At 36.8% G+C, this 27,773-nt stretch overlaps 1 protein-coding gene across 13 annotated transcripts in view; it reads left to right on the forward strand.

The window, feature by feature from the left end:
• Nucleotides 1-27,773, forward strand: part of FUT8 (fucosyltransferase 8) — a 228,120-nt gene that overhangs the window by 166,239 nt on the left and 34,108 nt on the right. For all 13 annotated transcript variants that reach the window (XM_036310074.1, XM_036310038.1, XM_036310110.1 and 10 more), the window contains one exon: nucleotides 15,136-15,373. In XM_036310074.1, coding sequence (XP_036165967.1) covers nucleotides 15,136-15,373 — 238 coding nt within the window. The remainder of the gene's footprint in view (nucleotides 1-15,135; nucleotides 15,374-27,773) is intronic.

The raw sequence follows: 27,773 nt of genomic DNA on the forward strand, positions 1-27,773 counted from the left end.
CCTGAGCACACACACACGCACATACAACTATGCAAAATTAAAAGGTGTACATTTTATATGAGAAATATAGATGAAATCCTCAATGGAGAAAGATGATGTTAGGGATAGTTTTGTGAAAAAGGTATTATTTGAACTAAGCTGTAAAGGATAAGTAGGTAGGATTTAGACACTTGAGTGGAAGAGAAGAGCACACTAGTTGAAGCATATGATGTGAGTGATGATCCATAGCTGGGAAAGGGCAATATAGGAACCCAGTGAGATACGGGATATTTTAGTTTGCCTGGAGTTTGGGGTTATATGAAAGGAGGGATGAAAAATAAGCTGGAAAAAAGGTAGATTTGGGAGCCAGATTGCAGAGGTCCTTGGGTGCAGGTTAAGCTTTATGATATATAAGTAGTAAGTGGTTACTGAAATATTTCATTTATTGCATAAAAATCACTTTAACAATAAATAGCAAAGAAAAAATCAAGGTTAAACCCCAAGTTCCAGACCCTTTTAAATTTATTCTCTTTGTTTTTTATTGTTCTTTTTTAGTTATTAATATTCATACCCAATCTTACATATTTGTGGGGATAGGATTGATTTACTTTTGATTTTTTTTTCTTCATCTGCCAGAAGTTTTTGAAAGGTTTTTACACATAAGAGTGACATGATGAGAGTGCTTTAGTGATATTAATATGAAATAGTATTTTGGTTAACTGTGTTAGTATTGGAAGAGACTAGAGCAAGGAGACCATGTAGGATATGAGGACCATACAGCAAGTGAGAATTATTGAGCTATGTGGCCGTTTGCATTGGAAGTGAAGAGGCAAATTTGAGAAAGACTGGGAAGATAGAATCGATAGGCCCTTCGAAGTAGTTAAAGAGATGAAGTGACTAGGGATATGGAGGCATCATTAACTGACAGGAACTTAGAGGTGGAATAGTGTTCAGTGGAATACAATATTAGTAAGTAGAATTCTTCAACACTTGTGTTGAAATTACCATGCCTATCCTTTTTAATACTATTGATGGTATACTTTCTGTGTACAATCACTGCTTTCCTTTTAAGGTTAAAAGCAGCGTGCTAGCCAGTGACTGGGTTCTGTATATTTTAAGGTGCACATTTTCTTATACTTAAATAGAGAAAAATAGATAATCAAGTGTTTAAAGAGATCATTAAAAACCAAACTGATCTTGGCATGCTGTCTTGGTCTCATACTCCCAGGGACATTCATCAGAGGTGTCTGTAGAATGAGAAACGCTTGCCTCCTGTAGGGAAGAGGTAATTATATCCTATCAACTAGAACCTCATTCAATGAACTGTAAACAGCTGGTGGAGCAGAGCTATCATCCTCATTTAAAATGGAAATAGCTATGGTTTCTGAGTTTCTTACATTTCCACATTTTTTTAAGTTTTTACCCAACAAAATTTATATTTAAACTATGCTTTGATCATGGTTCAGCTCCCCACACTGTAGCAAGAAAATGCTTTAGTTTTTTTTTTTTCCCTCTTGGTTTTTAAGTGGCCAAGTGCTTTCACCTATAGTGCAAATTTGATCCTTTATGTGCTGATTACTCTTTTTCTATATTGGAGAATTTCACTTGTAAGTCAGGTTAATGCATTAAAACTACGTTGGTTTTTTTAAATCTTTTAGGCTATAGCAAAACAGCATTTTACTTCAACCTTAATTTCAATTTCAAGTATTACTATTTAACAAATCTTTTATGCTTTTTTTCCATCAGAAAAAAAGAAAAAGTGATTTTTAATATTCAAGAAGACAATGGAAGTCTTAGTAAAAAAAGGTTTCAGAAAAATAATTTTCTTTAATTATTTATTTTTGTTAATTATTTAATGTATTCATGGTCATTTTTTCTGTGTATTCTAAAAGTTTTTGAAGTCAGGAACTATATTTTTAACATCTTAGATGTCACTCATGCTTCATCTTCTCTGGATAGAGGTGAATAAGAGTCTTTTCTCCCATTCCTCCCAAATTAAAAATATGTATTTTTAAGGATTGCCTTCTATAACTGGAATATTTATTCCCAGTGTATTTTTAAGCAGGACAGCTCTTTTAAAAAGAATGCTTTTTCACTAATTTAATGAAATGGATTAGAAAGTTTAATCAGAATAGTGGGACTGTTTATGTGGATTTTAAAGTGATTACATTACCCTGGCCAGTGTTGCCCCTCTCTTTTCCTCTCTCTAAAATCAATAAAAACATATTTAAAAAATAAATAAATTTTTAAAACTAAAAGACGATAATAATTTGTATCTAAGTAGGAAATAATAGGGGAAAGGTACAATAAAAGCAAATGTTTTTAATATTTAAAATCTCTTTGGGAGACTTTAGTCATTTAAGTACCTAATTATATTCCTGACAAATAATTCAAGACTCTATAATTTACTTTCAAGGAATGATTTGGATGGTTGAAAACATTTTGAGAACAATATAGAACTATCTTTTTTTTTTTTTTTAATATATTTTATTGATTTTTTACAGAGAGGAAGGGAGAGAGATAGAGAGTTAGAAACATCGATGAGAGAGAAACATCGATCAGCTGCCTCCTGCACACCCCCTACTGGGGATATGCCCACAACCAAGGTACATGCCCTTGACCGGAATTGAACCTGGGACCTTTCAGTCCGCAGGCCGACGCTCTATCCACTGAGCCAAACCGGTTTTGGCTAGAACTATCTTTTTATGTAAAAGGAAAACATAACATCCGTTTAAAGAAAAGAACTCTAACACTGAACACTTAAAGAGATTATTTAAAGTCTCTATGGAATATAGGCTTTGAACACAGGAAGGACTCAAATTTACCAGCTTTCTCTAAAGGTTCAGCTTTACTTGCTTTTTTCACCCTTTAGGTAAGTACAAAGGGCAAGATACTGGATCCTTTGGTTGCAAAGCCAATAGTATCTATCCTATCCCTAACCTTTTAAACATAGTCAACCCATTTGCTTTTATTGTACCCTTCTAACATCAGTGTTAGAGTGTAGTTAACATTCTGCCAATAAAATAGCCCTGTGGCTTTGGGTTTTTCTCTTCTTCAGATCTACCTGAGGTTTCTGGGTTTTTGTTTGTTTGCTTATTTGGAGAGTTGTGTTTGTTTTTGTTGTTGTTATTGTTTATTTGTTTGTTTTATTTTAAATTTTGGTCTGAATCATCTTCCTCTGGAGTGATTAGAGTGGCTGGGCTTGGGTTTGGAAGTGTCAGAGCTACTAAAGGAGACCATATCTCAAGGCTGTAAGTATCATTGGAAATAGAGGGTTTTTATAGTATGCCACATGAGAGGGTTGACTATGTTTAAAAGGTTAGGGATAGGATAGATACTATTGGCTTTGCAACCAAAGGATCCAGTATCTTGCCCTTTATACTTACCTAATGGGTGAAAAAAGTAAGTAAAGCTGAACCTTTAGAGAAAGCTGGTAAATTTGAGTCCTTCCTGTGTTCAAAGCCTATATTCCATAGAGGCTTTAAATAATCTCTTTAAGTGTTCAGTGTTAGAGTTCTTTTCTTCAAACGAATGTTATGTTTTCCTTTTACATAAAAAGATAGTTCTATATTGTTCTCAAGATTTGAATTCCTATTTAATAAAAGAGTAATATGCAAATTGACCATCACTCCAAAACACAAGATGACCATCCCCATGTGGACACAAGATGGCTGGCAGGGAAGAGCAGTTGTGGGTGATCAGGCCAGCAGGGGAGGACAGTTTGGAGGGACCAGCCCTGCAGGGGAGGGCAGTTTGGAGGGACCAGGCTGGCAGGGGAGGGCAGGTGGGGGCAACCAGGCTGGTAGGGGAGGGCAGTTAGGGGTGACCAGGCTGGCAAGGGAGGACAGGTGGGGGCAACCAGGCCTGCAGGGGAGGGCAGTTGGGAGCGACCAGGCGGCAGAGGAGCAATTAGGCATCGATCAGGTTGGCAGGGGAGTGGTTAGGGGTGATGAGGCTGGCAGGGGAGTGGTTAGGGGGTGATGAGGCTGGCAGGCAGAAGCCGTTAGGGGCAATCAGGCAGGCAGGCAAGTGAGCGGTTGGGAGCCAGCAGTCCTGGATTGTGGGAGGGATGTCCCAGATTGGAGAGGGTGGAGGCTGGGCTGAGGGACACCCCCCCCCCTCTGGTGCATGAATTTTGTGCACCGGGCCTCTAGTTGTTAAATAAAAGTTGGCTTATCATTTTTAAAAGGGAGCAAATGTCACTGGAAACACAAAATCATAAGTTTTCCAATAAGCAAGTAGCATTATAGATCTGAGTTAAATGTGCATTAAATGTTTTGAAAATGTGGTAGGCTTAAACTAAAGGCTTTTGTTTCTGGATAAGAAGTAGTGAACACATGATATGCTATTCTTCCTGCTAATTACAACAAAAAGAAATCCTGTACAGAGTGAAATTCCTGTGCTTTGTTTTGCCTCCTGTGTATCTTAGAACCTTCCAACCAGTGGGTGGAACAAAAAACAAACATTTAAAAAAACCACATTTTGATATTTATCTACCCTATTCCAAGGGAACATCATGAAAAGTTGCTTCCCTACCCTCTCTGGGTGCCTCAGCTGTGGAGATTGAGCACATAGCCTTGTCACCACACCTGCCCTGACATAATGAAGGCACCCCTACCTCTCCCAACTGGTATTAGCATTGCAGAGACTTTGGACAAAGCCCACCATTGCCACACTGCAAATTGAGGCAGTTCCCTTCCCACTCCAACTTGAGTTGAGGGAGGGTTAGGATGAGGAGGGAGTTAGAGAAAGGGATTTTTGTGTTTGAAATCCCAGGCAGACCTCTGACTGTCATGCATGAAACTGATCAGAATCACTACAGAAAGAGGTTTGATTGCTAAACTCTCGTATAATATACTATTCAGGCTTCAGAATGGCCCCTAGGTAGCCCACAAGTGGGCAGAAAAAAATACCACTGAAATAGCTTTTAACAAATAATTGACATTTGAGCCACAGTTCATAAAAGTAAGCTAGGAATCTAAAGTTTGACTGCCTACTAAAATGGAAAGCAGCGTCTCATAACATAATACTCATCATCATACCAGGAAAATCTTAATTTAGATTAAAAAAATATAATCAGCAGACACCACAGTGAGATGAGACACAGATGTTGGAATTACCTGACAAGAATTTTAAAGAAGCTATAATAATAAAAATGCCCCACTAAGCAACTGCAGAGTTGAAACAAATGAAAAAAAAAAAATAGAAAGTTTCAGAAAAGAAATAGATACAAGGAAAAAAAAAAAAGAAAATTTTAGAACTAAAAAATACAATAACCAAGGTAAAAAATTGTCTCATAGTAGAATAGCTATGACAGAGGAAAGAATTGGTGCCCTTGAATTTAGATCAATAGAAATCATCCAGTCTGATAACAGAGAGACTAAACGTTGAAAAAAATAAACATAGCCTCAGGGACTGACCTTTGGGGCAATAATAGAATTTTCTTATGTTTGTATCTGGAGTCCCATAAGGAGAATGAAATAAGAGTGAGGATTTGAAGAAATAACTGAAAACTTTCTAGTTTGGTAGATCATTCAGACAGAAATTTAATAAGGAAATAATAGACTTAAATGTCATTTTAGACCAGATTTACTTAATAGACATTTATAAAACATTTCATCCAATACACATTTTTTTTCATGTGTACATGGAATATTCTCTAGAATAGATCACACATTATGCCACAAACAAACTTCAGTAAATTCAAGAAGATTGAAATCATTATCAGGCATCTTTTCTAACCACAATGGCATTAAACTAGAAATCAACTACAGGAAGGAAACTGGAAAACACACAAATAAATACACATACTACTAAAAAAAAACAATGGATCAAAAGTGAAATCAAACAAGAAATCAAAAATTGTTTTGAAATAAATGGAAATGAAAACAACGTTTAAAAATTTATGGGATAAACCAAAAGCAGGTTAGTAACGAAGTTCATAGCTTTACAGGCCTAGCTCAAGAAACAGAAAAAAGTCCCAAATAAACAATCTAATTTTACACCTAAAAGAACGAGAAAAAGAAGAACATACAAACAGAAGAAAATAATTAAGATCAGAATGTAAACAAATGAAATAGAAATTGAAAAACACAATTGAAAAGAACAATGATACTAAGCTGGTTCTTTGAAAGGTTCAACAAAATTGACAAAACTTTAGCCAAACTTATTCAGAAAAAAATAGAGAGACCCCAAATAAATAAAATGATAAATGAAAGAAGAGTTTACAACTAACAAAACAGAAATACAAAGAATTATTAAAGAATACTACAAACAATTATATGCCAACAAATTTGACAATCTAGAAGAAATGGATACATTTCTAGAAGCATATAGCCTCTTAAGACTGAACCAGGAAGAATTAGAAAATCTAAACAGACCCATGATTATAAATGAAATTGAAGTGATAGTCAAAAAACTCCCAACATACAAAAGTCCAAGACCAGATGCCATCACAGCTTACAGGTTTTATAAATAATCTATAGGTAACATCACCCTTAGTGATGAAAGACTAAATGCTTTTTCCCTAATATTAGAAATGAAGCAAGGATGACTACTATCACCACTTCTATTCAACACAGTATTGGAAATTCTATGCAGTGCAATAAGACCACTGGCTCCTAACCGCTCACCTGCCTGCCTGCCTGATCATCCCCAACTCCCCCCACCCACCACGCCAGCCTGCTTGCCCCAAACTGTCCCCCTACCCGCCCCCCGCCGGCCTGCTCATCCCCACCTGTCCCCCCTGCTGGCCTGCTTGCCCCCAACTGCCCCCCCCCACCAGCCAGCTCACTCCCAACTGCTCCCCCGTGCCAGCCTGATCTCCCCTAACTGCCTCTGCCTTGGCCCCACCACCATGGCTTTGTCCGGAAGGACATATGGAAGGCCTCCTGGTCTAATTAGCATATTACTCTTTTATTAGTATACTAGAGGCCCGGCGCACAAAAATTTGTGCACTCGGTGGGGAGGGGGGTCCCTCAGCCCGGCCTGTGCCCTCTCGCAGTCTGGGACCCCTCAGGAGATAACGACCTGCTGGCTTAGGCCTGCTCCCGAGTGGCAGAGGGCAGGCCCACTCCCTAGGTGCAGCCCCTGGTCGGGCTCAGAGCAGGGCCAATTAGGGAGTTGGGGCACCGCCCCCTGTCATGCACAGAGCAGGGCGATCGGGAGGTTGTGATGCCACCCTCAGTCACACTCACGGTAGGGCCAGTTGGGGGGTTGGGGCACTGCCCCCTGTCACTCACAGAGCAGGGCCCATCAGGGGGGTTGGGGCTCTGTACCCTGTCACACACAGAGCAGGGCCAATCAGGGGGTTGGGGCGCCACCCTCTATCACCCACAGAGCAGGGCTGATCAGGGAGTTGGGGCGCCGCCACTCTCACACTCAGGGCAGGGCCGATGGGGAGGTTATGGCTCTACCCCGTCACACACAGAGCAGGGCCCATGGGGTGGGGGGCGGTTGGGGCGCCGCACCCTGTCACACACAGAGCCACAGGGCGATCAGGGCGTTGGGGAGCTCCCCCCTGTCAGGCACAGAGCAGGGCTGATCAGGGGGTTGGGGCGCCTTCCCCTGTCACGAACAGAGCAGGGTGGATAGGGAGGTTGTGGCCCCGCCCCCTGTCACACACAGAGCCGTAGGGCGATCAGGGGGTTTGGGCGCTGCCCCCGTCACACTGATCCCGGTGCCGGGAGGCCTCGCGGCTCCGCTGATCCCGGTGCTGGGAGGCATATTACCCTTTTACTATATGGGATAGAGGCCTGGTGCACAGGTGGGTGCCGGCTGGTTTGCCCTGAAGGGTGTTCTGGATCAGGGTGGGGGTCCCCACTGGGGTGCCTGGCCAGCCTGGGTGAGGGGATGATGGCTGTTTGCAGGTGGTCACACACCCTTCAGGGTAGGGGTCCCCACTGCGGTGCCTGGCCAGTCTGGGTGAGGGGCTGAGGGCTGTTTTCAGGGTGAGGGTGACTGAAGCTCCCAACTGCTCCTTTTTTTCTTTTTTTTATTTTTATTCTGGGCCAGCTTTAGCTTTGAGGCTTGGCTCCAGCTCTTAGGCCTCCGCTGCTGAATGTAGGTTTCTCGCCTTTGCTTACAATGTTGCAATCCTGCTGGCTGAAGCCCGCGGACTAAAGCAGGTTTCTGGGGTTTTGTTTAGCTTCCATATTTGTTACATAGTTGCTTAGAGTTGCAGCTCAGAGGCCTGCAGCGGCAGGCGGGGAACGTTGGAGTCCTCCGCCACTGAAGCAAGCAAGCCTCATGTTAGTTTCAAGCTGCCTGGCTGCCGGCCGCCATCTTGGCTGGCAGTTAATTTGCATATCGCCCTGACTAGCCAATGGGAAGTGTAGCGGTCGTACGCCAATTACCATGTTCCTCTTTTATTAGAGAGTATTTTATTATAGATAACAAAACATCTGCAGCAGCCTCTGCACAGGAGCAAAGTTTCAACCAGGCTTTCTCTGTTGTATCTGCTATCTTCATCTTTTAAAAAAATTTATCTTTATTGTTGAAAGTATTATAGATGTCCCTCTTTTACCCTCATGACCCCCTCCACCACATCCTTCATCTTTTGATACTATGTAAAACAGGGCTAGCCATTCTGGAGCTTGCTTTTACTTTTCTCCTTCTTTCCCCCTTCTCCCTTCTTTCTCTTATCCTGTTCCCCATTTTTGTCTCTCTTTCTTCCTCTTTCCCTCCTTTTCTTCTTCCTTTCTTTCCCCTTTTCCATACTACTTCCTCTTCACAGCTATTTTTTTTAAAGAGTATCTGCCATGTCATCCTGTGTTTTGGTTTTGAGGAAGGAAAGCCTACTGGGTCCTGTTAAGTAAAATGATGGTGGAGGACCTTTCTAAAATTCAACCTTAATTTTTTAAGCATGCTATTTTTAACATGACCAGTTAAGCTGGTTCTGAGATCTGGGCATCAGGCTGTAAACTGATAGAGAAAAATTGATGAGATGTGCATTCATGTAGAATTGTCAGAATCTAGCTCTTGCAGTAACTAAACTTTTCTTTTCTATCATTGGAAGGAGTTTTGTTTACATTAGATTCTTGAACGGGAGAATTAGACTTGGATGCATCTCATTCTTTCTCTGCCTTTCCTTTGTGGTGCGTGTGGTAGCAGAAAATATTACCAAGTTTGCTCTGGTGTACACACATCTGTCTACCCTGGGGTAGAAGTTTTTTAGAGACCACCTGGAACACACAGAGATATTGTCTCAAAGACCCTGAGTGGAAGAAAGCACCACGTTTATTTGTTGCATTCTACTGAATTCGTAGGATTTTTTTTGAGTGGCTTTAAAATATTCAATAGAGACTTCTAGGCAAAGAGCAAAACAGGGCAATTATTGCAGTACTTATGAAGATAAGCTTTCCTTCTCTGTAACTGTATAGTAACTATCTGTCTTTGCTTCATCTGCCAGGACAACAGTCTGTAAACTATGTATCTTGATATCTTTTCTCCATTAAGTTTTCACACTTAAAGGTTTATAAATACCCACAGGGAAATGATTTCCTAAAGCACTTAGTAGCTTACTTGTGCCACAGCTATTGTGTTGTCCTTACTATTTGCAACCCCATTGTTCTCTGCTGGAGGAGTGGAAAGCACAACTCTGTACCATCTTAACTTTGCCATGAAGATTTTCCTGTTTAATATGGTAAGAGACAATAATTTCTGGTCTTGGCTTTTAAAAATAAGAATGCTTTTCAAGGTGTGTTTTTTTTCATGATTATTAACTATGCCCAGAGTCTTCATTTTAATTACCACGATGCAGTACTTCAGTTCTCTTATTTGCTTCATTACCTTTTCTGCTTTGGTTCTGAAAATAATTTTAGAGAAATAAAATCAGATTTTTTCCAATATGCTGACATGCTTTCACCACTGTTGATGAATCTTTTCTTCATTACCAACACAAAGCTAGATATTGTAATTTTAAAAAACAAGTGAAAAAGTGTTTAGTCTTATGATTAGATCAGGCAAAGAGCATGCTAATATTTAACTTACCTGGCTCATTCCTTTGTTTTTTTCCTGACCTCCTTTGCTCGAAATAGGAGCTATCTACCTAGGGCTTAACTCTTCCCTACAGAAGGAATGTTGTTAGAGAGGAGCTGGAAGGATTCCCAGAGTTCCAGTTTTTAATCCTTAAGTGTGTAAGTTCTTCAACCATAAAAAGATGAAAGAACACATAGGGTAAAGCTCCTTGATGTTGGTTTGGCAGTGAAATATATATAAACACCAAAAGCACAAGCAACCAAAGCAAAAATCAACAAGGGGGACTACATCAAATTGAAAAGCTTCTGCACAGCAAACGAAACAATGAACAAAATGAAAAAGTAACTTATGGAATGGGAGAAAATAAATAGTTGCAAACCATATATCTGATAAGGGGTTAACATCCAGAATATATAAGGAACTTCATAGTAAAAAAAAAAACAACCATAATGAAAATATGGACATAGGAGTGGTCAACAGATTATTAAGCATCAATGAAATGCAAACACCTGAGATGAACAATGAGATACCACCTTTTACCTGTTAGAATGGCTGCTATAAGAAAGACAAAAGATAGCAAATTTGTTGAGAATGTGGAGAAAGGGAACTCTCATGCACTGTTGGTGGGAATGTAAATGGGTACAATCATCACGGAAAAAATATAGAAGTTCCTAAAAAAAACTTAAAACTACCATATTATACAGCATTCCCACTTCTGAGTATCCAAAGGAAATGAAATCACTATCTTGAAAAGATATCTGCATCCAGAGGTTCATTGCAACATTTTCTACAGTAACCAAGATATGGGAACACCTATGTGGCATACCATCAATAGATGAATGGATCAAGAAAATGTGTGTGTGTAAGGGAATGTTATTCACCCATAAAATAGAAGAAAATCCTGCTATTTGTGACAACACAAATGAACCTGGAAGACATTATGCTAAGTGATATAAGACAGAAAGACAAATACTGCATGATCTCACTTACATGTGTAATCTAAATGAGTCAAATGCGTAAAAACAGAGTAGCACAGTAGTTACCAGGGGCAGGAAGGTGGAGGAAATGGGGAGATGTTGGTCAAAGGGTACAAGGTTCAGTTATGTAGGATAAGTTCTAGAGATCTAATGTACAACTTGGTGACTAGTTAATAATACTGTATTACATACTTGAAATTGACTAAGTTGGCATTGTTTTTGTCTAAGTACATGAAATTCAGTTGAACTAATCTTTTTATTAAGCATATACTACTTGCAAGAGATGCCTGGAAATAGTATGTTTAGCTTATTTTGACTAAATTTTTGTTGTTGTTAATTTAGCCTGTTTGTGCAATGTTTTGGTCTATAATTACTGGGCAGAGAAATGAGGGAAATTACATTGTAGCTGGAAAATTTTCCTCTGTAGATGCTTTTATTTGTGTGTACAGAAAATGTAAATAGTCATGGCAAAAGGCTTTATCTGTGATTTAATTTAAAAGCCATGGAATCAGTACCATTTCATAATATTACATCATTAACTTATAATTACTACTAATTTACTAAGTGAAGGCAGTACAAAACTTCTAAATCCTAGCAGTGCCAAAGTAATATAATAATGGCTGTTGTTTACTAGTCAATTCAAAATTGTTATTTTTTTTTTTAGCAAAGTAGAAATTAAGCTGGCTTTCTAATTTGAACTATGTCCAATAGTAAATTTCAATATTTTAAAGTAAAACATTTCAGCATTATGATGGTACCTTTAGTGAATTAGTAATCATTTAGGTTTAAGAGATGCTGCTTCCCTTAATGTGCCATCTTAGTTAGAGTCAGATTGATTTAAATTTACTTCCCAGTGTTGATTTACAACTATAGGATAGTGAGAGCCAATATAGCTTTTAGTTCTGTTGAGATAGGGTCATTCTTGGGAATTAACAGTATCAGAAGAAATGCCTCAGAGATTATTTAAAAAAATATACAAAACTGAAGAAAAGGAAACTGAATACAGAAGAACCCTGTATTATCTTAAGTCCTCATTTTTTAATTCATATATACTATGGTGATAGCTTTGTTGCAGAATTATAACTGTAAAAATGTTACGTAATACTTAGCTTGCTCATGATTGGGCCACCTTGTAGCACTAAATACAAAAGGTATTGTATTTATCCACTGTGAAATAATGTTTCTTAATATTATGAGGATAAATGAAATATGTTTGAATTAGCTTTGAGCATACAGTATGTCATTAGTTTCATAGTATTTTTGTGAAGGAAGGATAGGTGAGCAGGTGGCAAAGATTGTGGAGGGAGGTTATTTTTGTCACAATATTTAGTTTACAAATTAAAGCAAAATCACACAATTGAATTAATAACAAAGCCTGAATTAGAGAAAACTGTCTCTCAAGCCTCTCCTTGCAAAGTTCTTTAACTAGAGCATGTTGTTCCAAGTAATTTTGACAAATTTGCCTCATATTTGTAAAACTTTAATAGTCATCACCATTGCAAGGAGCAAGAATGTATGTGCCTTTTTAGGAGTCTGACTTTAAGAAGACCCTATATACAAAAATCCCATGTTATAAATATGATTTATAGAGTTCATAGTTTTACTTTGCTCTTCACAATTATTCTTTACAATATGGACTTCCATTGACTAATGAAAATAGTACTTTTTTTCTTAGCATTTTATAAACACAATAAATTATGTATTTTAAGGTTTAGCATAAGTGCAGTTTCATTCATAACTTTCCAGTCCACCTGAAAGTGATTTTTTCCCAATGGAAGTCCATACTGTTCCTTAATTTCTTGTTTATCACAGTCTTAGAACATTCGAATAGTCTATTATTGTAGTTATTGATACATATGATTTCTTATTCTATTGGATTATCATCTCCCACGTTTTATTGTATATATTAAGTGTTTAATAAATATTAAGTAAGCAAAAGTTTACATTAGTCAGTGAGTGAAACTCAAGGCAGAAGAAGAGAAAAATGAGTGAGATTCTCTTCCAGTGGACTAAGGGGGAAGAGGAGGGGGATTACATTTTCAATCTGTATTTTCCCAATCTTTTACTCCCAAATAAGAATTACTTCCTAGTCAGCCTCCTTTTAAAAGGACTATATTGTAATCTATGCACATAGTAATTGTGTGTGTGTGTGTGTGTGTGTGTGTGTGTGTGTGTGTGTGTAAGAGAGAGAGAGAGAGAGAGAGAGAGAGAGAGAGAGAGAGAGAGAGAGAGAGAGAGAAAAGGAGGAAGGAGTGCCATAAAAGGTGAGGGAGGGGAAAGATCAAAATAATCAGAATATAGAACAAAACAATATGCCTGCATTCTTGTATAACTGGTAGAGAAATATAAAAGGGAGTGTGCATTAGGCACACTAGAAACAAAAGCAGATTTTATAAAAAATATCTACCCTATTAAAGCATGATTAAAACTTCTTTTAGTATTGAGGCCCTTCTGTATATTGTTTTTTTTTTTCCTTTTTATTGACTTATTGGGGTGACATTGGTTAATAAAATTATATAAGTTTCAGGTGTATGATTCTATAATATGCTATCTGTATATTGTATTGTGTGTTCACCATCTCAGGCCAAATCACTCCTTCTATATATTCTTGCTTCTGAATGAGACATTCTTTCAAGTTTTTGGCAGACATCAACCAGGGTCAATGGTAATTGACAAAAACTGGCCCCTTCCCTCTGGTACCCATCACACTGTTGTTTGTGTCCATGAATTTCAGTTTTATATACCACATAGATTGTCAAATTTAAAAAGTGACAGCAGTCAATACAACAAAAGCCAGATGGTATGGAATGAATCAAAATTATACTTTTTTTTTTCAGATCTGCCAAAAAATATATATTTTTTTGGTGTACTGCAGAATTTTAGTAATTAGTTTATGTGTGCCATGAGATGAAAAAGGTTAAAAATTGCTGGTATATGTTCTGCTTTGATAGAAAAAGGCTAGCCTGCATGGCACATTGGAATGTGGAAAACAACCTCTTCTGAAAGTAACTGTTGCATATCCCCTTCTCAGCTTTTCCTTCAGAAACATTTTACAGCCTCGCTGTCCTAGCCTTTGTTTCTAGGGATCTCTTCTTGACAAAACAGGTAATATCTTTAGAAAACAGTGGTAGATTTGTGATTTGTTGACTGCTTTATTCAAGGCTCATCTAAATTGAGAACTAGTAGTTCCTTTGCTTCTTGCTTTGTGGAAGAGAAGATTCTGTTCCTGAACGCATCCATTCTTTTTCCTCCCTTTCAGACAAAACAACTTCAAAAACTTCTCAGGCTAAGGAGTTCTTGTCAGAACAAACTTTTATTTGAAGAACTAAGATGCTTAGGGATGTTTAGCAGCAGCTTATATGAATTACAGCAGAATTGATATATTAGAATGGAAAAAAGAAATTCTCAAATTAGCTAAGCCCATTTTACCCACTGTTAGATAGTATTAAGTGTACATTATCCAGATAAAGCTGGATTCTTTGCTTTATAAAATATACTGGATCAGTCCTGGCTTATATGATTTATGCACTTTCTATTCATCTCAGAGCAAATATAAAAACAGCTAAATGAATCTCCTAATTAAAAAGTGGCTTACCACATTCTCAAGACAGTTAATATAGAAAATGTTCTGCATTTTATTGTGAAAATTACTAGTAACTGTCAAAATTGGTGTGTTTTTTTAAGTTCCATGACTGATATTTTATAATTGTTGAACACAGATATCATTTTACTCAGTGGCTTTACTTCCAATAATGATTTTGTTCATGACATCTAGAACTCTGGAAATAGGTGGAATTAGTAGGTATATTATAATTTTTCCTTTAAAATGACTTCAGTTTCATCAGGGAATATAAGCTCAGAATGCTGAATTGCAGCTGTTATCTCAGTGTACACAGCTTTGAGTTCAGAGATGTTCTGCATGATAGAGAAGTGAAAATAGTATTCTTTTAAATGTTACTGCTTAATTTTATGTTTGTTTTGTGGTTCCCAAGTAACTGTTTTTTTTTTCACTGCCATCTCCCTAAGTGTGCACATAAAATATTCAGTAGATTTTTGAAATTTGATCTTTAAAGCGCGATTCTTTGCCTTATAAAATATACTGGATCAGTCCTGGCTTATATGAGTTATGTCCTTGTCATCTATGAAGAGAAGTTGCTCTGTACAGCTTATCTTCACCTTTATTTCTCTTCCTCCCTGACAGAATCCCAAGGACTGCAGCAAAGCCAAGAAGCTAGTGTGTAATATCAACAAAGGCTGTGGCTACGGCTGTCAACTCCATCATGTGGTCTACTGCTTCATGATTGCATATGGCACCCAGCGAACACTGATCTTGGAGTCTCAGAATTGGCGTTATGCTACTGGTGGGTGGGAAACTGTGTTTAGACCTGTAAGTGAGACCTGCACAGACCGATATGGCATCTCCACAGGACACTGGTCAGGTAAGAAGCCTGTGTACAGCATGTCAGATTCTCTGGGTTGAACTGCCACATAACCAGATCATCAGATTTCTTTGTACAACTTTATGGTTCATAGTCCTCTTTTTCTCTGAATCCATGAATGCTGTGCATTATCCAGATAAAATCTAAAACAATATTTTATTTAAAAAGTGTTTCACGATCTATTTCATTTTTCATGTTTATTTTCATCTGGATTTAGCAAAATCACTAAGCTTATTCAAGGAATGCAATTTACTCTTACGATGATGATGATGGTGATGGTGATATACCTTTCACTTTTTAGGGTGATTCCACACTATTGACTTCAGTTAATTCTCATAATTATCTTGTAAGTAACATTGACCTGAGGTTTTAAAACTTCAGCATGCCTGAGACTCACCTGGAAGGCTTGTTAAAACAGTAGGACTGGGTGGGGCCTGAGAATTTACATTTCTGACAGTTGCCAGACCCAGGGACCAAACTTTGTGAACCAGTGAGGCACCTTTATCTCTGTTTTACAGTTAAGGACAGTGAGGCCTAATTTGATTATGCAATTTTACATTTTATTCAGGAAAATTTTGATAACAAATAGTGTGATTAAGGTACTATACTAGGCATTATAAGTGATATAAAGATCAATAAGAAATTTCTCTCCTAAGTTCTAGAGCAATGATGACGAACCTATGACAAGCGTGTCAGAGGTGACACGCGAACTCATTTTTTTGGTTGATTTTTCTTTGTTAATTGGCATTTAAATATATAAAATAAATATAAAAAATACAAGTCTTTGTTTTACTATGGTTTCAAATATCAAAAAATTTCTATATGTGACATGGCACCAGAGTTAAGTTAGGGTTTTTCAAAATGCTGACACACCGAGCTCAAAAGGTTCGCCATCACTGTTCTAGAGGGAATAGAATATATAGTTTCTTATTGCAAGTCTATTTCTGCAATGATGATCTTTAAACAAGGTCTAAAATTGGGGTACCTTTGCTAAAAATACTGGCTTTAACCCTGACCGGTTTGGCTCAGTGGATAGAGCATCGGCTTGCGGATTGAAGGGTCCCAGGTTCGATTCCAGTCAAGGGCATGTACCTTGGTTGTGGGCACATCCCCAGTAGCGGGTGTGCAGGAGGCAGCTGATCGATGTTTCTCTCTCATCAATGTTTCTAGCTCTCTATCCTTCTCCCTTCCTCTCTGTAAACAATCAATAAAATATATTTTAAAAAAATAAAAATTAAAAAAAATACTGACTTTATCATTATGTAATTTTGAGCAAGTTACTTAACCTAGACCTTAGTTTCCTCATCATTAAAATGAAAAGTAATAATTTACTTACCTCTTTGAGTTGTTGTAGGAGTAAATGAAATAATACATGTGATGTACTTAACACAGCACCTGATATATGAGCTCTATTAATTGTTAGCTATCATTAATAGCCTTTATTCATTGAACAAATACACATTGAGTGTCTATAGTGTGGAAAATACTGAACTAAGTTATTAGATGAAATGCTGAGCAAAACAATAGACTGTCTCTACACTCACATTTTGTGGGAAGTCAAACTTTTCAAAAGGCTGAGACAGTTCAGTTAATATAATTTCTCATGGAGCTGACCACTTTTTCCACAAGTTAAAACACTAGATGTGGAATAGGGAGCCATGTCATTGGCAAAGTGATAACTTTAGTTCCTTTGTTTCTTTTTGCCTCCTTTGGAAAATATCAGATAATACCTGATGCTTCACAGAAGTGGTCAGAAAAGCTAATTGGATAATTTCTATAAAGTGCTTTAAAAGGTTCTATATGGATTTAAAGTATTATCTTGTGATGTGAGTTTTGTCTTCATTAGGATGATTTAAGAGCCTTATTCTATATATCAAAAAGTGAAAAGTTGGCCTCACTAGACTTATCAAATTTAGTGTATAGCTAGGCCTTGCCTGTATGCTACAGCTAGTTATTTGGTTTGTTTGATTTTTAATCCCTATATATTTTGTACGTCAGGATATGAAGATTAAAATGACTTGAATTTGAAACATTCAGAATTTCTTAATCTTAAAATTAAATAGGTTCTAGAAATCATTCTTTATGTGGAATCTAAGGCCTAATAGATAATAAGTTACTTATACAACTTATAAATAACAGAACTCTGATTAGTACTCTTGCTTGTACCTACCTCCAGTCTAAGTCCTTCCCAGTATACACATGCCAGGCACCTTACCTAACAGAATAATGATCAGAAACATAGAAATTCCTAAATGTTTGGGAACTAAATAAAATGACTAATTTTAATATCCCTACCCTCTTATTTCCTCTATCCTGTAACTTTTTCCAAACTTTCCATATAATTTCCAGTACTGAAAAGTTTTCAGTGGTATTTTACTCTGTCATTTGAAGTTCCTGATTAAAGAAGTTATTTTATCATGGTAGCACAGAATTATAATTTTAATTAAATAGATCTTTCCTTTATCACTACAGGTATTGTATAAAATAATATATTTTTCTTCATGCCAGTCAATTAAACTGCCTTTTGGACACATTTAATTAATGGAACTAGTGATTATTTTCAATATGCTTGCAGAACTTATCATAACTAAAATAATTTAGATGATAATCTTGAATCTAAAAGAAAAAAGATTTATGTTTGAGCATAGCAAAGTATGGTTCCCATCCATTTCTGTTTCTGTTTATATATTAGTACATTATCTATGTATGCACCTTTTGGAAAAACTAACCCATTTCTAGATTTAGAGAAACAGAATGAAATTTAATAAGGTCTTTGACATTAATTCTTTAGTTAGCCATACATCAGTTGTATCTGCTATTGTTCTGACTTGTACAGAGAATCTTGGGATATTTCTTTTGGCACAACTGTCACGAAATTATTATTGTTCATACGTACTTGACATGATGTGCCTGCAGGTGGAATTTAGTGTTCAATTCCTGTTCAAATCTGTCACCAGTACAGGAATTAGTATGCAATCTAATCATTTCAGTAGCTAAATCATACCTTGTAGGTGGAGTTCTATTTTTCTTCTTCATTATTTTATATTTGTATATGAAACTGTATCCTATATAGTAATTTGGTCAAGTGAAGCAAAATATTAAAAATTATGCTTCCCATTAAAATTATCATAATATTTTCCATCATCTATTGATGTTTATTCTAACATTGCTGATAAAATAATCAATTTAATTTCTTATATCACAAAATGTTTCCTAAACCTAAACTAACTATATATAACAGGTGTGATTCTTCCTAATAGATTACTTATGATAATTCAGAATGGGAATCTTGGTATTTAATGGTTTGAAATATCTTTCAACAGTTATCAATTTGTTTAAAGTACATTGACTGTTGTAGGCTATGTATGAGGACCAGCTTCTGAAATGCTTTCATAGTTGATATAAACACTCTTGAATAGATGACTTGGCAATAGAGAACCTCAACCATTTAAACTTAATTTTCTGCTGTTGCTTTGCTTTCTTTTTTAATTCTAAAAATAGAACATTCATTTAGATTAGCAATTAAACCACTTTGGCTATTTTGTATTTCCTTCTCATCTTTTCCCCACTGTCTTAATAAATATGCAATAAATTGAACTGAATTACTTAGTTTGATAGATCTAATTGAAAAACATTCTTTAAGTGAAAATAATGACTAGTAAGAAACAGTGTTTGTAGATGTGATAAAATCTAATGCCTTCGAGTACCTGTTTAGGTAGATTGCCATTTGCTATAGTATTTAGTTATCTAAACTGGACGGTTACTTTTTTTCCATACCTCATTTAAAAAAAACTCTTGCTCAAAGTGTTTTATTTGGAATCTTTATATGGAGGAAGCCTTAAAATTATTCTTTTCTAAGAATAATTTTAGAAAAGAATGTGCTATGTGCCAGACACCATGCTGGGCTACATGAAGGAGCAAAGAGGCAGGCAGCTGAATGAACAATTAACATATATTGAGATATGGGTAAATTGATAGTACTCTATCAGTAAATTTAGTTAAATCCATCCCCTCACATTGTTACACATATTTTTCTTACAATGAGAATTTTTAAAATTTGCTCTTAGCAACTTTAAATTTATAATACAGCATTGTTAATTATAGTCACCATGCTGTATATTACATCCCCAGAACTTGTCTTTTAATTGGAAGTTTGTACCTTTAAACCACCTTTCCCCTTTTCTTGAATCCCTGCACCTCCCTGCCTCTGGCAACCACCAAACTATACTCTGTGTCTGTGAAATTATTATTACTTTTTAGCTTCCACATATAAGTGAAATCATATAGTCTTTCTGTTCTGACTTATTTTACTTAGAATAATGCCCTCCAGGTCTTTTTTTTTAAATATATTTTATTGATTTTTTACAGAGAGGAAGGGAGAGAGATAGAGAGTTAGAAACATCGATGAGAGAGAAACATCGATCAGCTGCCTCCTGCACATCTCCCACTGGGGAGGTGCCCGCAACCCAGGTACATGCCCTTGACCGGAATCGAACCCGGGACCCTCCAGTCCGCAAGCCGATGCTCTATCCACTGAGCCAAACCGGTTTTGTACAGGTCTGTCTATGTTGTCACAAATGGCAGGATTTTCTTTCTTTTTCATGGCTGAATAATATTGCAAGATAGATGTATGGATGGGTGGATAGATAGATAGATAGATAGATAGATAGATAGATAGATAGATAATGTGGCTTAGAATCTGTAGCATAATATGCTAGTTAGGATAGGCTATGGATATGCTTCTCTGTAGTATTTTTACAGTAATATTTTCAATCTTTGTTGATGAATTAATAGAAACTTGAAATAAGTGCATGTAATATTTTAGATTCCTTATGCTGATGAAACATCTTGATTTCTCTGTTTATGTAATGTGAGAGAAGGGGAAAGTACACTGGACTTTCCATATTTAATCTTAGTTCTATTGTTTTTAGCTTTCAAAACTTCAGTAATTATAGTTTTTGAATCCCAGTTTAGCTCTGAAAAACAAAACAAAACTCATGATACTGAATGCCTACCTCCCTATCCACATTTATAGGGTTCTGATCACAAGGGGAATATGATTAACAGGTATAAAAGGTATTAAGATGATTTTTCACATACAGTTTATGTTCTTTATCTGTGTTCAGTAAAACACTTTAAGAAGCACTGTTCTATTGAATTTTTAGCTGTTTATTTTATGTTGAGGGAGCCTCCAGATGGCAACAGGACCTAGATCGTCTGGGTTATTTACACAATGCCAACCACTTGACCACAGCATAATAAATGCAATAAAAGAATCACATAAAATCCACCTTTCCTGTATTCCAGTCTAAATCTCAAACAATTACTCTGTAAGCTATGTCAGGCACTTTTACTAAGTTGTAGATTTTTTGCCTGCCCTGTGTAGCTCAGTGGTTGAGTGTCAACCCATGAACCAAGAGGTCACATTTCAATTCCCCATCAGGGCACATGCCCACTTTTGAGCTCAATCTCCCAGTAGGGGGCATGTAGAAGGAAGCCAATTGATGATTCTCATCATTGATATTTCTATCTATCTCTCCCTCTCCCTTCCTCTCTCTGATTTCAATAAAAACATTTGTTAAAAATTGTAGGTTTTAAAAAAAATCTCTTAAGATTGAGTATTTTTAGCAATATATTCTGCCCTTTTTGCACAAAGTTCTGGTAGAACCAGTTTAGAGATAAAAAAGAGGTATGATTTAGGAAATAGGAATATATAATTAGCATCAAAGTCATTATGGAGTAGAAACTATTTCATTTGAAAAGTTTTCTAAATCCTTTCAGAACCTATTTAAGGTTGCTATCGTCTATATATATAAAAGCCAAAAAAAAAAGCCTAAGTAACTGTTTGACCCATCACTATGACATGCACTGACCACCAGGGGGCAGATGCTCAACACAGGAGCTGCCTCCTGGTGATCAGTGCACTCCCACAGCCAACCTCCTGCGGCCGGCCAACGTCTTACGGTCCCCCCCCAGACCCCGGCTGGCCGGCCCTGATCAGGACTGGGCAAGATGGCCCCGATTGCTCCAATCACTGGCCAGGCCAAGGAGTTCCACCCGTGCACCAATTCGTGCACCGGGCCTCTAGTGTAATATAATTCAGGTGCTCTTATTTCCTGTGGGATGTCTGGGCCACAAGCTTTAATACGTGCCTCAGAAATTATCAGTGTTTTTGTAAATACTGATATACCTTTTATGTTACAAGTGGGTTTCTTAAAGATTTGCTACACATTGAGTTATTAAATATCAAGTCATGTTTTAAACATTCTAGTGATGCTATATAAATGATTCCCAAAGGAAATTCTTTCATAAAGGATATTTTTGCTAATATAGGATAGTAGTCTCCTGATTCATCACTAGTTTCCTCCTTCCCTTCTTTAAATGTTTTAGATTTTTCTGTTTTCCTGAGACACACCTATGTAAGTCTTTGAAGCTCAGTCACATTTGACTTTTGATTCAAAGTATATAAAAATAAGAATGCAATCATTCAGTAGCATTTTGATAAGTCTTATTTATTTACAACACATAGATCACATTCAAGAATGTTTAGAATGATTCTACAAATAAGATAATTGTTGAAAAGCTAAAGAAAGTTACAAATGCTTCCTAGCCTTTTGGTTAATTTTATATGCCAGAGGTCTGGATATGCTATAAATCTTGAATTTTCTTACCTCTCTTCCTCGGCTATGTATAAATTATAGGCTAATTTCTTGGAATAGGAAATAGTAATAGTCCATGAACTTTAGTAGAATTATACATATCCTTTTATTCCCTCCAAAAGAATATTGCTCAATAAGAAAAACTCAATAGAGGTTCATACATTAGCTGAAAGTATAATATACATTTTATATATGTGTAACTTATTTAAATAATAGACTTTCCTTCTCACACATTTTCCTTGCCTTTAGCAGAAGATCAGAAGCAGATTACAGAATTGTAAACATTCCTAGGTGTTACTCTAGGAATCAGGATTATTTCTCCTGTTTTCCTTCCCAGAATTCAAGGAATAAAAATATTCCTGGCAATACTGAAAAGGATTAGAGTTGAGTCTCCCACCTTTTCTTGAAGAGTTCCTCCTTTTTTATTCAATTAAAGTTAAATCTAATACAATATAAAAAGCCTTTAAGTAATGCAGGCTGTATTCCCTGGAAGCAAGAAATTATAAATGTAATACTATAAGTCAAGTTGATTTTTCCAAAAGATATAATATTTTAATTAAGGTTATTATAATTCTTGTTCAAAAGTCTGATGTCCAACCTTATTTGTTAAAAGTACAACTATAGGGGACTCAATGGGGGGAAAAAGGGTTACCTATAATATTTTTCAACAATAAATATAAATTTATTTTTTACAGTATAACTGTGCCCTGTCCAGGTGGCTCAGTTGATTAGAGCCTTGGAGAGCCATCCCATACACCAAAAGGTTGCGGGTTCCATCCCCAATTTGATTGGGGTGAATATGGGAGGGAACCAATTGACATTTTTCTCTTTTCTCTCTCTCTCTCATCAATAAAAACATATCCTCAGGTGAGTATTTTTTAAAAAGTACAACTGTTAAACAAATACTATATATTTAAATTTATAATGTGTTTTATTATTAAGTTCCTAAAAAAGTAGACCACCCACATAAACAGGGAAGTGCACTAGTCATCAAGTAAAATGTGAGTGTTTCTAGATGCTATGGGCAATATAAAGATAAATAAGACCCAGTCCCTGTCTTTCAGCAACTTTCATTGAAAGTATGTTAAGACCCATAGATCTATAAATGTAACAAAGATGGGCTATGTTAAGTGTCATAAGAGAAATATAGAGTCTTTGGGTCATCAGAGGATAGAGAAACTGTTTCTGGAAATAAAGGCATTATTGGGAGCCTAGGCTGGGCCTTTAAAGAATGAGGAAAGTCACAGTGTACAAGGACACAGGTCAATGTCATTGCTTTGGAATCAGAAATTAATAGCCATGTGACTTTAACTTGTGTCCCATAACCTTTCTTATTACATGTTCTATGTACCTTACAGAGTTTTATGAGGATTCAAAGGGATAATACATTTGACAGTGCTTTGTATATTATAAATCACCCTGTATGTTATTACCACTTTAGTTTTATGGGAACAGAGCAAAATAACAAAAGCATAATTGGGTCATGGGATTTCAGCCAGGCTTCTTTTGAGAAACTTTACAACCAACATTAATGAAACTTGGAAGTACCTGATGGCTTTTTTGTGAAATTCATTCAGAATTATAAAATGAAAAGAGGTAAATTATGATAGAGGAACAAGCTGAAGAAAACATTCCCCTTGCTCTCCTCCCACAGAGAGACAGCTTTAGCTCCCCAGCTTTCTCAGCCCACAGGAGGGTCATTCCCCCTTCTCTCACGTGTTATTTAGATTGCTCAGGAAAATCCCAGTGTCTCTGATAAGGCACCAGAAATATGCTTCTGTCAAGGGCACTTGTCCATTTCCCTAGTTTGGGGGACTGGATTCCTTCTTAACTTGAGCCATCACTGACCCTGTGAGAGAAACCTCCTGACAAGCAGTTAGTCTTCAGTTAGTTCTTTAGCTCTCCAAGGTGATAGGATATGATTTTGGGAGGGAGGGAAGGAGAGAAGGAAGGACTTGGAAGAAAACAATCTGTCTTGGAGCTTTAATATGTATGTATTAATAAAAGAAACAAGAATAAATTCCCGTGAAGGTTCTACTTCATGGGAACTGTGTCAATTTTAATGCTTATGAATCTGAATATATTCAAGATGTTAATCTCCAAGTAACTTGCCTAAAAGAGGAGAATGGACTTCAGTGAAGACATTTTTTCAAAATGCTGATAATGGCATTTGAGCAAATCTTAAGGACCTGAATATTAGAAATATATAAAAGTGCAGAAGGCCTTGGACCATCCCTCTGGTACCTGTCTATTGACTGGATGGAACTACATGTATCAGGCCAAAAGACATTGTACTTAGGTAAGCGACCCAAAATATAGTGTTAGAGCACTGTAGCTTGCTCCTCTCCTTTCTAGTTTTTGGCTAAGCATTAAATTTGAAACTATTTTTATTCTGGGAGAATATAGTATGTCTAGGTCAGTGATGGCGAACCTATGACACTCATTTTTTTGGTTGATTTTTCTTTGTTATAAATGGCATTTAAATATATAAAATAAATATCAAAAATATAACTCTTTGTTTTACTATGGTTGCAAATATCAAAAAATTTCTATATTTGACACGGCACCAGAGTTAAGTTAGGGTTTTTCAAAATGCTGACACGCTGAGCTCAAAAGGTTCGCCATCACTGGTCTAGGTTGTGCCTAGGAATAAACGAGCCTAGAACATGGGATTTTAAGGCATGATGGGAAAAGCAGATAAAAGAGTAAATCACCAGTATTTTCCCTTTTCTGTGATCACTGCCCATCTTGCTGTGTCCACTGAAATTGGACAATAGGATAGGAATTGGGGGGTAGGCTGGGTTAGTAGCTGCTTTTGCTGCTACCTCTGGCCAATCTTGATCCATACAGTTCAGAATATCCAATAATAGGATTGGCAAAAGTATGCATTGTACTCAGTGTCTCCTTTTTCTAGATTATGTCCCATAGCAACCATGGGGCCACCACTTTTGAGATTTTAGAATGTATAGGGCAATCCATCTGCATCCTTTGGAAATGTCTAGTCATTAGTACCTGGATTGAGTTCAGAGGGTTAGATAGCCTTTTAAGAATATGGTGTCAGCTTATTAAATATGTTAATATTTAGTCATCCTGTATGTTAATAAGTAGCTATTTCGTTCATTCACCTATTATATTTTTTTAAAAAAAATTGATTTCAGAGGGAAAGAGATAGAAACATCTATGATGAGAGAGAATCATTGATTGGCTGCCTCCTTCACCTCTACTGGGGATTGAGCCTGCATCCTTGGCATGTGCCCTGACCAGGAATCGAACCGTGACTTCCTGGTTCATAGGACAATGCTCAACCTTTAAGCCATGCTGGCCAGGCTCACCTATTGTATTTTATTGTATATTTGTGGCATGATTTATATATTCCTTCATTGATGGACATTTAAATTATTTCAAGTTCTTACCATTATAAACAGTGATGAAATTGATATTTTTGTGCATGTCTTTCTGCGCATGTGTTGTTTCTCTAAGGCAGTGCTTATGAAACTTTTTCACATCATACCATATAATAAAAGGTTATTTTACTGCCCATAATTACCTGGGAGTGGTAATGTAAAGCCACAAAGATCTCTCCAGCAGTGTGTTTCAAGTAAAATCTTAGGCTCTCATAAAGAGGCTGCCAAACTGTGGTCCTCAGTGAAACTCAGCCTGCCAACTATTTTTATACTAAATGCAGTTTTTAAAAAAATATATTTTATTGATTTTTTACACAGAGGAAGGGAGAGGGATAGAAAGCTAGAAACATCGATGAGAGAGAAACATCGATCAGCTGCCTCCTGCACCCGCCCCACTGGGGATGTGCCTGCAACCAAGGTACATGCCCTTGACTGGAATCGAACCTGGAACCCTTCAGTCCGCAGGCCAACGCTCTATCCATTGAGCCAAACCGGCCAGGGCACTAAATGCAGTTTTGTTAGACCACAGCCATGTCCCTTTGTTAGCTTATTGTCTATGCTGCTTTCATACAACAATGGCAGAGTTGAATAGTTGCAACATAGACCATATAGCCCTCAAAACCTAAAATATTTGCTATATGGCTTTTTACAAAACAAGTTTGCTGACTCCTACTCTAAAATAATAATTACTGAACAAATACATAGTTTCAACCATTATAAATTTGTGAATAGTATTCTTTAAAATTTGCTTGCCTCAAATTAATAAGCTCCTAATCTAAACAGGAAATTAACACAATCATTTAAAAATTCTCCCTTATAAGACAAAATGTGGTTAGTGATGTTATAAAGATTTAAACAAGAGCCCCAAGGGATTGGGAGGTACAGTCAATACAGCCAGAAAAATTAGAAGAAAGGCACTTGAACCTGTCTTGAAAAAGTTGTAAAATGACCAGAAATCTTAGGTATAGAATTCTGCACACTCAGAGTACTTGGCGGATGATAATAAAAATGCTTATGTGCCTGTCGTATCTTATGTAAAATAGTGCCCAAGTGTCACAACTCCTAGGCATTGTTTTTCTTTCTGCCTCTGATTTCCTACATTATGTGGGAGAAAGTATTAAACCATCTGCTTCTCAGTTATCCCTTAGTAGAATGTGACTAAAAAAAACCAGTCTGATAGGCTTGCATTTCTCAAGGGACTCCAAAACAGATCTGATAGAGGGTGCTTAGGTACAAGTATTTTTTTTAGCTGTAAAAGTATGAATATGATAGTGCTTTTATATTCATTCTTAGTTATCATTGAATAGATTTATGATAGGTTTCTTATTCATAGGAATTTAACATGTAGTTTTATAACATATTAGCAATGATTTGGGGAAGACAGTAAATAAATACAACCATGCTTTTGAAGAATAGCTGCAAAAGGTAGTCAAGTTAATAAAGAATTGCTTGTTAGGAAATTTTTTAATTGAATTGAGGAAATGACATAGGATTGACATGGTTATTGTTACTCAACCCTTTATTGTAAAGAGTGGTAAGTATATAAACAATGAATGTTACCCTGAAAGATGTGTTCTTTTTAAATTAAGTACAGAGAAAAGTTTTAAATTACATCAGGAAATGCATTTTCTGCTAAGATAATTTAGAAAGTGACAGTTAAATAATTAATTAAAAGATTCGATATGAAAGAACTTTTCTCCAAAAAAAGCAAAAGGGGATAAGTTATACCATGTCAGTTGAACAATATTCTGAACACCAAAAATAAAAGCAGGGAAGCATAAAGATTCCAGAATTTTGTAGTTTTTTTGCAGGTCAGCATCCATTGTGTGAGTAATAAATGTTATGTTTATATTCATGACAGCTTTAAAAATCTGATAATAGCGCCGAAACCGGTTTGGCTCAGTGGATAGAGCGTCGGCCTGCGGACTGAAGGGTCCCGGGTTCGATTCCGGTCAAGGGCATGTACCTGGGTTGCGGGCACATCCCCAGTGGGAGATGTGCAGGAGGCGGCTGATCAATGTTTCTCTCTCATCGATGTTTCTAACTCTCTATCTCTCTCCCTTCCTCTCTGTAAAAAATCAATAAAAAATATATTTAAAAAAAAAATCTGATAATAGCTTTTAGATACTTTTTAAAATGTCATCCTATATAATAAAAGCCTAATATGCTAAGTATCCGACCGTTCGTTCGACTGGTCACTATGACACTCACTGACCACCAGGGGGTAGATGCTCCAACCAGTATGTTAGCTTGCTGCTGGGGTCCAGCCAATCGGGACTGGGCGAGACGGGCCGGACACGCCTTAGAGCCCTCCTGTGGTCCCTCCCTGGCCCTGAT

The sequence above is a fragment of the Myotis myotis genome, unplaced genomic scaffold (assembly GCF_014108235.1).
Source record: "Myotis myotis isolate mMyoMyo1 unplaced genomic scaffold, mMyoMyo1.p scaffold_m19_p_1, whole genome shotgun sequence".
NCBI classification, from domain to species: Eukaryota; Metazoa; Chordata; class Mammalia; order Chiroptera; family Vespertilionidae; genus Myotis; species Myotis myotis.